The sequence below is a fragment of the Pygoscelis adeliae genome, unplaced genomic scaffold (genome assembly GCF_000699105.1).
Source record: "Pygoscelis adeliae isolate BGI_AS28 unplaced genomic scaffold, ASM69910v1 Scaffold29, whole genome shotgun sequence".
NCBI lineage: Eukaryota > Metazoa > Chordata > Aves > Sphenisciformes > Spheniscidae > Pygoscelis > Pygoscelis adeliae.
The window spans coordinates 373686-386256 of NW_008825611.1; the positions used below are offsets into that span (position 1 = coordinate 373686).

General features: G+C 41.6%; 1 protein-coding gene across 1 annotated transcript in view; it reads right to left on the reverse strand.

Annotated features, from left to right (window-relative positions):
- ATRN (attractin) overlaps nt 1–12571 on the reverse strand; it is a 117233-nt gene that overhangs the window by 57934 nt on the left and 46728 nt on the right. Inside the window, exons 20-24 of the mRNA XM_009332713.1 lie at nt 10130–10223; nt 9173–9225; nt 7455–7549; nt 6863–6941; nt 6306–6463 (exon numbers count right to left, since the gene is read on the reverse strand). Coding sequence (XP_009330988.1) covers nt 6306–6463; nt 6863–6941; nt 7455–7549; nt 9173–9225; nt 10130–10223 — 479 coding nt within the window. The remainder of the gene's footprint in view (nt 1–6305; nt 6464–6862; nt 6942–7454; nt 7550–9172; nt 9226–10129; nt 10224–12571) is intronic.

Here is a 12571-nt window from a genome sequence, read left to right on the forward strand (position 1 = left end):
ATCAAGGACTTCAGAACAACGTTTCTAAAATTAAAAAAAAAGCGGATTGTAGATTAATTGTTCTGCAGGAAAGACTGTACATTTCTGAAGTTTTCTGTTGCAAGATTTTGTGTATACATCAACACTTCTGTTTAGATACATCTACTCTAGCTAAATTGAGAATAAGCCAGGATAAGAGAGAGTACATACAATGACTGTTTATCATGATATTCAAACAATCAAAAAAACCCCCAAAATACCAGTTGGAGATGCTGCACTGCAGAGGAACAGACCAAACACATGCGTAAGCTGCAAGGTGATGCACACACACAAGGAGAGAATATTTTCCAGCAGTCTGGCAGTAGCAGAGTTTCACTGACTTCATCATACTTCTTATATTAAAAACACTCTAATGTCAAAAGGGAAATTGAAACATATTCCATAGCTGCATAAAGTTTAATAGTGAGAAGAACTGTAGGAGGCAGTCTCTGAGATAAGAAAAACAGTTTGCATCCTGGCCGTACTGCAACATGTAGTTTTAATTAACGAGTCAGCTTGCCCTGAAGGACTAAACCCAACCGCATAGGAACTTTTGTGCAGTGAAATAAGGGACGACCACTTAGAAAAAGAACTAAGGGAGGGAATATGGGAAAGCTCTGACTAAAAAATATTCCTGAAAAGAAAGGAGCACGGGGTGAGTGCTGATGGAGCAGTCAGGAAAGCAGAGAGGTTAAGAAGTGAGAAGTCACCCCATGGCTCTATTTTAACTCTTGTAGTGAACCCCAGTCAAGGATCGACTGCTAGGAAGTCTTTGTCCCAAAAATCATAGAATCATAGAATAGAATCATAGAATAGTTTGGGTTGGAAGGGACCTCTCAAGGCCATCTAGTCCAACCCCCCGGCCGTGGGCAGGGACAGCTTCAACTAGATCAGGTTGCTCAGAGCCCCATCCAACCTGACCTGGAATGTTTCCAGGGATGGGGCATCCACCACCTCTCTGGGCAACCTGGGCCAGTGCTTCACCACCCTCAGCGTCAAAAACTTCTTCCTTCTATCTAGTCTACATCTACCCCCCGTTAGTTTAAAGCCATTCCCCCGTGTCCTGTCGCTACAAGCCCTATCAAAATGCCTGTCCCCATCTTTTTTATAAGCCCCCTTTAAGTACCGATAGGCTTACGTACAAATCCATACCTTCAGTTACCTTCTATTTTATCTTATTGAAGATAAACTTCTACAGAGAGCCAAAGACTTTACAAAAACGGGAAAAACAGGGAAAGCAAATAGGAAAGAGGTACAGAAAGGACAGGTAAGGAACACAGACTGCAGTTAAGGGCAGTTGAGGGCAGCGCAATCCACCATGGAAGATTGCACATGACCTGAAAGGACACAGCGAGTCCTGGAGACAAACCATACTTTTTTTACTGACTTTCCTCTATTTTTTCCTCTATGGAACCATTACTTTTCATAATACCATCTCCTACTCATCAACTGCTCTGAAAAAAATTATCAGGATGGTGAGGAGGGAAAAGAAATGTTAAAGTAAAGCAGTGCCCCTGGGTGGTGTGAGAAGCGTAGTGTCAAACTGTATAGTGTCTTAGCATCCAGCGTAGAAAAGCTTTCACGTGGCATCAAATCTGACAGCAGTTACACCAGATGGACACCGGACTGAAAGTAAAGCCAAAAGGAGATCTATATGGCTACAGGCTCTCTGTGAAGGAGACATGACAACCCTCAAGAGAGTAGACCTAGCAAATACGGGCTAAGATGAGGAGATAGTGAGGTGGATTGAAAACCGGCTGAATGGTTGGGCCTAGGGGGTGGTGACCAGTGGCATGAAGTCTAGTTGGAGGCCAGTAACTAGCGGTCTAGCCCAGGGGTCAATATTGGGTCTGATCCTATTTAACATCTTCATTAATGATCTGGATGATGCAGCAGCATACCCCCAGCAAGTCTGCAGGCGACACCCAACTGGGAGGAGTGGCTGATACACCAGAGGGTCATGCTGCCATCCAGAGGGACCTTCACAGGCTGGAGAAATGGGCCAGAAGGAACCTCAGAGTTCAACAAGAGGAAGTGCAAAGTCCTGCCCCTGGGGAGGAACAACCCCAGGCACCAATATATGCTGGGAGCCACCCAGCTGGAAAGCAGCTTGGCAGGAAAGGACCCGGGGGACGTCATATTGAACGTGAGCCAGCAGCGTGCCCTTGCCGCAAAGGCGGCCAATGGTATTTGCTTAGCGTGCAACGGCTGCATTAGATAAAGTATTGCCAGCAGGTCGAGGGAAGTGATCCTTTCCCACCTACTCAGCACTGGCAAGGCCACACCTGGAATACTGGGTCCAGTGCTGGGCTCCCCAGTACAAGAGAGACATAGACATACAGGCCAGCATCCAGCAAAGGGTCACAAAGATGATGACGGGACTGGAGCATCTCTGCTATGAGGAAAGGCTGAGAGAGCTGGGACTGTTCAGCCTGGAGAAGAGAAGGCTCAGAGGGGTCTCATCAATGTCTATGAACACCCGAAGGGAGGGTGCAAAAAGGATGGAGCCAGGCTCTTTCCAGCGGTACCCAGTGACAGGACAAGGGGCAACGGACACAAACTGAGACACAGGAGGGTCTATCTGAACATCAGGAAACATTTTTTTATTGCAAGGGTGACCGAGCACTGGCACAGGTGGCCCAGGGAGGTTGTGGAGTCTCCCTCCTTGGAGATATTCAAAAGATGCCGGTTCATGGTCCTTGACAACTGGCTCTAGGTGGCCCTGTTTGAGCAGGAGGTTGGACCTCTGGACCTCCAGAGGTCCCTTCCAATCTCAACCACTCTGGGATTCTGTGACCAAGACCGTGCTGCTTGTCAAATTAAGGAATGCAAAATGCAGACTCGAGTCTCCAACGGTTGTTAAAGGATGCAGAAGAAAATTGGTTTTATCTCACACTCAAACGAGCAATGCTGCTGGGTTGCGGCGAGAAAGGAGGGAGGAATGCTATGTTGAGCTACAAAGAGATCTTCAGCGAAAGGAGGTGCAGGTGGGCTTCCTGGAGAAGGACAACAAAGCCATAGCAAAGTAACAAAGAACTGCTATTGCAAACATGAGACAGGACTGAGACATTCAACAGGTATTCGGAGAAAGATGACAGAAAAAAAAAATCAATTTTGGGGAAAAAAGTTTCTTAGCTATGAACTGAAGAGCAAGCTAATAGAAATCGTAAGGACTACATATTCCTGGATGCGATATCGCTGCCAGACCTCTTCACAGAAAGGGTGTCTCAACCAGTAATAGCTGATGCTATTTTAGACTTTGTTTTGGCAAGTTACAAGCATATTAAGAAGAGCTGGTGATACAAAATTACCTTGGATTGAGGGCACACAAGCAAATTCATATTAAATTAAGGATAAAACGAGGTAAGTGTTGTAAGAGAATCAAAGCTCACTCTCTTTAAGTATGAGAAATTAAGTAAGACAGTAAGATCAAGTGGACTAAGGATATAAGGAATGGGAAAGAGCCATCTAAGTATTTCTCTCAGGTCAAAGATGCAAAACTATTTGAAAGCTGTATCCTCAGAACTAACCTCAAAAAAGACATTAGGAACAATTAGAGTCTACATATTATGAAGAGGAAAGGATTCATTAGCAAGAAGCCAGCAAGTAGTACAGAGATAAAATAAGAACTGCCAAATGTCAAGCTGAGCTAGACCTCAGCAAACGATAAACAAAATAGCAAGAGATGTTTCAGCCATACAAGTAAAGGAGACCATAAAGGGGAAGGGAAGAGGGTATGCTGTGAGGACAGGCAAGAGATTAAAACCAATCAGCTACATCCCTAAAACTAAATCAGAGTTTTCATTAAAGACAAGGACACTGAACATAGGTGCAAGGCGAAGTGCCTAATGGGAACGAGGTTATAAAAGGATACACAACCAAGGCGGAGAAAAAACCTCAAATGTTTCGATGTGTTCAAAGTCAGTGAAAGCAGACAGCATGCATCCCAGCACGCCAAAAGAAATGGCACGTGAAATAGCGCCTCTGGTAGCAAGGCTGTTAAAGCAATCTACCAGCTGAGCGTGGCACTATGGAAAATTTAAAACTTTTATTTAGAGGAGGAAGGAGAACCTAGATATTCACACTCCCAAGACCTCAATAGTATGCAAGTTTCAGGACAAGTTTTGAATAAAAGAACTGAAGTAGTAAATGAAAAACTGAATTCAACAAGCAATAGAGCTGACAACGGTAAACTGCGATATGCCAGCCCACTATTTTCTGTCTGTAAAGATAATTAATTGTATAGACCTAGGAAGTACAGCTAAGCTAATCCAAATTTCATTATGGATTTCAATACATTGGAAATTCCTGGGCGAGATAAAGACAGTGAGGATTAGTTCAAGAATCATAGCGGTTAAGGGGGACAGAAGTTAGTTCAAGGATGGCATTTGGGCAGACTTTGACTGATATCTTCATTACTGACACAGACCCAAAACGAGAGTGTGCTAACCGCACAATCTGCCGACAAAGTCGAAGGCGATCATCAATAAAAATATTGAAGAGAACTACACAGAAGAACAACTAGATGATCTTCAGGACTGGCAATATTATCCAGTAACAGCAGCGGGATAACATTTTACGATGCTATTAGGGACTGAGAAGAATGTTCGCTATCAATACTGGGAGCTCTACAAAGTCCTAACACACAGACCTGCATCAAGAAGTAGCAGATAAATAAATCAGGGTAAGGTACAGTCCAGCACCGATTATGGGAAGTAAACTATCAGCCATCATAACTTGTAAGTTAAATAAAATATTATTTTTTTTTTCCTGACTCCTGTGATTACCAATTTGATGAAAGAAGCCTGAATATTTAAATAAAACATTACGCAAGTGCCCACCTTTGTACGCAGGACGTTACTTTCTCTACTGAAAGCGGTACTTATCTTAAATGAAAACAGTGAGGCTTAGTACTTGCTGCTTGAGTATCCGATGACAAAGGTTTTACCTTGCAGCTCTTGCAAACTCCTCCATATCTAAAAATTAGGACTGGACAATGAACTAAGACTTTACCAATTTGTAAAGTAAAAACTCTCCAGCTGGAAAATGATTACCAATATTGTAAATGATATTAAAAAGAACCAAAATGCAGTCCAAAGTCAGCCTATCAAATCTACCATTCTGCAATCAACAAGACAAAGTTTCCCGAGTACTTAAAACCCACCATCTTTACCAGAAGGTGATGCAGACATTACACAAGTATTCCTAATATTTTTTTTTTTTTTAAAGTTCAGGAAATACCTTGAAAAATATCACTATAGCTTAAGGACCTTTTTTCCAGGTGGACCTCATTTCCTTGCTCAATATTATCATGTGCATTATCTTTGTTGGAAGTGACCCCTATGGTGAGTTTGTATGCCTGATACGTCTGAAATACCACGTAAATTAATGTGAAGTTGTCAGCTTTCACATAATAACTGGTTGAATAAGGGTGAAGATGGAAGAAGTCGGGTTCCCACATTTGACCAAGCTTCTTAAAAAAGGCAGAATTCGAATACACAGAGCCTCATTTGAGATCTCTGTTCCAGACCTAGAAGTCCTTTTGTCCTTCAAAGGGCACCCGTATCACTCTGAGCATGCTGCGGGTTGATACTTGACTTAGCCCAGAGCAAGAAGGTGGCCAAGGTTTCTCTGAATTATTAGCTGCCGCAGCAGTTACAGAGTCTCTGTGATTGCAGTTGGTGATCTATGAGTGTTTTCATGATCCACCAAGCTTCATCCACTGCTTCTTCAGCGCTAGCCTTATCATCACAGTCAGTCTGACACCTGAGGCAACGTGTGTGTTAACTGACTGCACTGAATTAAGGGAAAGAATGAGCTTCATCTTATTCTGCAGGTACCACCAGTCTTGGGCAGCACAAGGAGAAAGGGGGATGGCCCTCGAGCTGTGCCTTTTGAGAACAAGACATTTAAAAGCGACACTGAGAACATTTCCTCTGTTTTCTCATTCCAGGCTTGGTTTTTTTTGGCTATACGAGTCTTTGTTTTCTTCAACATCAATACTTACACATTTAAAGTCAGAGACCTCGTTAGAACAGAGCCCTGTTAATAAGCGAGCATCCCGCTTTATTTCACAGCACATTTTTAGATCCACTGGACTGAGGCAACATCAGAAGATGACGCGCCTTTCTGCTCTTAATCAGGAACATCAAACCCTTTGTCTGCTGCAGGATTATATTGAGAGCTGGTTCAGCTTGAACAGCACAAAGCACACCAAACTGCCACATTGCTTGAGAGAAACAAAAAAAGTACTTTTAAATAATTATACACACATTAACAGCTCCTACCTGTATTTTTATTGGCCAGGTGAAATTGCTGACGTAAACGAAGAAAGTGATGTTTGGATTGTTGCGGAAATCAAATTTCTCATTGGAGAAACTGTCCTTGTACTCTTTTATATTGGTTCTTGAAACAACTGGAATTTCCTCCCCAGCCTGCGTGCCAGCTGTTTTCAAATGTTAAAAAGTAGCAAGAAAAAAAGATGTTTCAATGCACATTTTAAGTGGCAAACAAAAAGGACGAAGCATCCTAAATTTTAATGTTACAAAATTAACTATTCATCTGAACACTACTATTTTAAGTTACATGGCATTATCAAAATCACTGTATGCCGAAATATTGCATTACTAAAAATCAAATTTGCACCATCAGTGTTTCCAAAATACACTATTAAGATAGAAAAACATAGTTCTTTTTAATCTTTTACTTCTGCCCCCAGGCCTAACATTTAAAACCATTAGAGAATAAGTTCATAGGTTAAAAAAAAAGTTTCCCCAATTAAATCTGCATTTGTTGAAAACTGGTAACTGAAACAAGCTACCAAGAAACTTAAGACTCATTTTACCTGCAAAACTTGTGGACCAAGTAATGTTGAGGTTGAAGTTTTTAGATGCATTGATAAACATGTCCAGGTCTCTGTTTTGCTTGGGGGAAAAAAAGGAAAACCCATTTTTAGGATAACAATTTTACTGTACTGTTTCCTAGCAAATCTTCACTGAAAAAAAAATTCTTGGGATTTGTTATTTACCTGAAGCAAAAACATCAAGCAAAATGCTATTTACATTTTCTGTATTCTCCTCCCCAAAGAAAGCATAATAAAGAACAAAACAAGTTATGTGCATAGAATAAAACAGGAAGACTAGAGACGCAACGTATTGGGTGAACAACAAGCAAAACCAGAGTTGCTCAGCAGTTGTTCAAACAACCGTAAAGAATCAGCTGTGGTTCCTTCTGAAATTTTACCATGAAGATCTGAAACTGCATGGCCAAGCCAAGCTCAAAAAGTTCTGGTTGCTTTGTGGAGCTGGTCATACACGCCATGTTAAGAGACTCCTTCTGGAGACTCGCAGAACTGTAACAATTCATCGCCTCCATGGCCAAGAGACGACAAACATAGACCCAAAGGATGACGTTTAAAGGGAAAGTAGAAAATGTACCTCTTCGGGTGTTGCTACAAAGTTGATTGCTGTGTAATAGCGATCATCCTCTTGAGAAAGGCTGAAGGTGAACTGATAGTCAATGAGGAGAGTATCTGTAAGGAATGCGTGGAGAATGTTATCCCTGTCTTGGAATAAAACAAACCTCGGCAAAGCAAGGCATGATGTCGCTGAAGCGTTTCACCACGCTGTTACAAATGACTCCAACCTATGTATGATCCCACACAAAAGGGACAAAAATCTCTTTTTAAGTTGAGTAGAGGGGAAAAAGATTCTGCTTACATTTTCCAGGCAATAGCCTCCAGCCTTAATCCAAATGACTGTTCGTAAATACACATTGTAAAAACATGCCGAGACATTTACTTTTTCCATACTGCAGTACCTCCACGTGCTAAGGGAATACTAGCAACATAAAATAGACCGTATAATCCCTGCTTGGGAGGGGACTAAGTTCCACGCATGACAAGTTTCTGTACATCAGCGGACTGTACAGGGAGGTTTTCTACAGAGCAGCTACTTGTTAACGGACCCAGCTGCCGTCCTACTCTGGGTCACATCATGTCCAGGCATGCCAGGACCAACTTCTGGCCTACCTGTATGCCCTCCTATGCTCATGCCTGCCTAGGGCTGGGCTATCACCTCTCTGTTAATCGACAGTGCACAGCCAGTTTTGGGGATACATCCACCAGTCTCAGTATCCTTTTATTATGACTTGTACATATTCCCGAACCCATGCAGAGATATTCCAAGCAATAATAAATACGAAGCTATATTTATAGTTATTTTTCTCTTGTTGCCTCCTGGAGACCGCTTGTTGGACAGATACGAGCTAGACAACCTTCTGACGTCTACCCACAACTCCTATGAAGCACTAAGAAATTCTCAAGGAAGAAAACCTAGTGAGACTGAATCTGTATAGTACAAGGTCGTTCCTGTAAGAGTTGTAAAATTCTGTCCTTCTCCCCTTTTTGCCCGCGTTACCACCCCTGCTATTGGCAGCAATGAATTAGGTCATCCTTGCAAAGAGACTGTCATGAGAAGGCATCAGTCCCCCTGTTTGGCTATGCAAGCAGAATTCAAATTTGCTAAATACAGCATGTTGATAATTTCTGTGTTGCACAAAAATACTGTTTGAGACTTGCATCTTTATGTAATTTAAGATTACATCTATCCATGCCTGCAGTGTGCTGAGTGCTAATATTTGCAAATAGAAGCTGGAGAGTTTCCATTAAGTAATCTGGATCTTGGCAAAGCATCTTCTCGAATTGCACAGGAATCCAACTGTTCATTTCAGAGAAAATGTGGCAATTTTGAAGCCTTAGCCATTCTAACATGGAACAGAATTTAAAAAAAAAAAAAACCCAACAGTATTTCGCACTTACAAAAATTCTAAAGACATGCGTTGGTTTTGACTTATTAGGTACGTATTTTAGAGTACTCTCCAGAAGACCAGATTTCACTTCAGTCACGTGAAAAACATTTGAAAGTTTGTTCTGAAAGATCCAATCATCACACAGACCTTCTCAAGAAGAGTATTTTCATTCTCTTTAAACAATACTTTTGTGAAAACTGAAGTTTTTTTAAACTATTTTTTAGTCCTTCCCTTAATCCCCTGTATTTTAAACAGATGCTGAGGCAACTAAAACTAGTTTTAAATAAGATATTTTAAACTTGAAACACATTTTTTAATCTCCAAACAAAATCCCAAGCGTACTCACAGTAACACGTTCCTTTAAGTGGATTTCCCTGATATCTATTTTCGACTTCACACCTAAAAAGAATACATATATTTTTAATAAATGGATTTTTTTTTTCCAATTCTATTTATTCCCAGCCACTAAAAATCAGACAACACCACCTGTGCCGATAACGGTACACAATTAAAAATAAAAGATGCATGTCTGAGCTATGCCGGGCTGCTGAAGAAATTCCACAATCCCTGCAAGTCAAACTAGTATGCAGTAAAAATGAAATATAAAATTCTGGATATTAACCTTTGCATCCACTTGGAATATATTTATTAGCTCTTCACAATGCATGGAACTGGATTACTACACTCAAAAACTAAAGCTCCCATTTACATTTATGGCTATTCCAGGCTCTAGTCCTATAAACATTTACTGGTGCGAGCAACACTTTAAAAATAAACCTGGCAATGAAATTATTTGGAATGAAATTATTTCCACTAACATTACACTAAAAGCATTTCTGTTATGTCACAGAGAAACCTCCAGCAAATTTGTTTCTCTGAAACTGCTCCATTAAAATGCCTGAATGTCAAAGTCTTATTTCAGGTATATTTACACTCCCCCAGAAGAGCATCAGAGTGCACAGACAGTAAAAATCTACCAATTAAAAAGAAACTATTGAGGGATAAAGCAAAGTGGTATGTATAGTTTGGGGAGTGCGGGCCTTATTTTTTCACCCCATCCCTTCTGCATGACATTCCCAGTTGAACTGTTCTTAAAAATGGAAACCTTCTTCAGGAAATCATTTTGTTCATGTTATCCCCCCAGGGGAAGCACGGCTGGCTGCACCGTCAAGGAAGTCAGTCAACTGTCGGCGGGAAGAGATGAGCAGAGACATCATAAATACAATCATTAAAAAATGTAGGCATTCCATGCCGGTATGTGCACGGCCTTTTGATTTCAAATAACAAAGTGAAACGAACTCACAGTTGACACTCGTCTCCTTTTATTCCCTTGGTGGTGCAGAAACATTTCCCTGTATTTGTGTTGCAGACAGACGCGTGGCCATTGCACTTGCAAGCTGTTGAGCAGAGAGGGGGAAAGATGCAATGTTAAACAAAGCAAGAGAAACAGATTCAACAGCAATTAAGTCCTTTAGTTGCCAAACTGAGATACATCAACAATTGAAGTGCATATGAAAACCCATTTGGTACTCTGGTTTCTTTGTGATACAGAAGGCAGCCAAAAATAGAACTGTGCGTCAAAACAGTGAGTGCGGGCTCCAGGACTGATGTTTTGTATGAAATCACGATCAGACTGTGCTTTTTAGCCTCAAAAATTGATTTAACTTCCTCTCTTGTTGTTAGATAGCACTAGGGATATCACATAACCGGTAAGAAAAAGACAATATTTGGAATAGTTTTGGGCTTGCTAACACATTTCCGTCAAACTCAAAACTCTTGAGAGAAGACTATTTTTGCAAATAAAGCGAAGCTCGTGGTGCTTTTAGGGCTTCTTCTAGAAATAAATAGGCTTTTGAGAAAACAATGTCATTATCAACAATGTCCATCTATCTGCAGTGTAAAACGTCTGGTGCTAAGAATACGATGTCCCTGCTGTAAGCGCTTTGGGGCGTGTGCCCCTATATATTTTAGAATGGCTTTAGCCTGGAAAGCCACCGAGTCACGGTTGAAGCAAATCAGCTCGCCCCTAGACTCCATCAGGTTTGTGGCATGTCCAAAATAGACCAGCTCATATACTCTGAGCCTGCTCAAGATGCAAACCAAAGGTACGACAGTGGGGACGTACGGGAGATTTGCTTCAAAGGAATGCTCCCGATTCAAATTAAAATGCTAACATTGACACGCTTTGAGGCCTTTATTCATAAGGAAGTAGAGGAGGTACATGCAAAAAAAAAAAACCCCAAACCAAAACAACAAACAACAACAAAACCAAGAGAAGCAGTTGTCTTTGATAGAATGTTCACTGTAACTAGAAGAATGGATGTAGTAACTTTTCCTGGAAGGTAGGTGCCTTTTAGCAGTTGCTCTACCAACGAACTGGAAGGTGCATACATCTGGAGCTGTGCATGGGAGAGTGTACAACGTAAGAAGGGAAAAAGTACACAAAGAGAAGACCCCTCATTTGCGGTCCTTGAGCTTGCTGGAAATAGTATGCTTTAAAGACTGGTGCCTCCTCGTTAAGAAGACACATGCTTTCTCATTAAGACGACACGTGCCACTCAATGTACCAGCAGATTCTTAGACCTGAAGTCCCCATCGTGAATATCCTTGCCAACCTTGGACCTTATTTTATGAATCCTTTTGATGTCTTCTTTATATTGGCATGTAATGGAAGCTATGTTGTATCAGGGACACTTAATTGAGTTTCTCAGATGTGGATGAGTGGTTTCCTAGCAGCAACACGGAACAAAATACGAAGAAGCATAAAGGCCTATTGTGGGAACAAATAGACTGAATGAAGATTTGACAAAATAATTGTATTCTGTGAAGCAAACACACTTCTCATTAGTGGCACTTAAAAAAAAAAATTCTTAATACTATTGAGAATGCCTTGTACTGCCTTCCTTATGCTTTGCAAAAGGTAAGCAAAGTGAAATTCAGTCAGTATTTAACGGTAACATACAGAAAAATTAGGAGACATTTCAAATTTCATGTTGTTCAGATGCAGATCACAGTATCTTGAGAGCTAGCATTAATGCTTCCTCACCCTGCTCTTTAGCCACATGCTTATCAAGAAGACTGAACACTCAGACATCTTTATTTAAAACAACAGAGTCTTATTTATTTATCCATTTTCCTATGAGCCCCGTAACTGGAGACCATTCACTAAAGGACTGGAACATGCACAAAGAAGAGAAATTTTCTCGTGGCTTTTCAGACAGCTATGAAGTTCGGAAACAAACTATTGGCAAAATGTACTAGACACCCTCGCTGGAGGCTAAAGTTTCCCTCCGGAGTCTGATGCCAGAGCAGAAAGCCAAAATTATTGGAAATGGCTTTCTGACTGTGAAGCATGGTAACAGTCCGATGATGAAACCACCTTGCAGCAAGTCTCCTTCCACCTTCTTCACAAACCATGGGTCACAGACTCATTCAGAGACGGCCATGGGGATCTCCGCTCCGCTTCCTACATTTGTGATGGTCCAGCTTCCCAAGGGCAACTGCATCACCCACCTGCCCAACACCATTTTTCCATGCCAAGCGTTTTAGCCATCCTCCAAGGCCCCCGTGCAGCCCTGGGAGGGGGGAGCAGGCAGGACCACGGCACCAGCAGCTCATCGTGGGCCACCAGCAAGCGCTCCACGGAGGCGTTCAGAAGCGCTGCCGCAGCAGCAATCTGATTTCAGGCACAATAGCGCCTTCCGTTCTCTTGCAAATAACTTTCTTATCTACTGCTAGCATAACT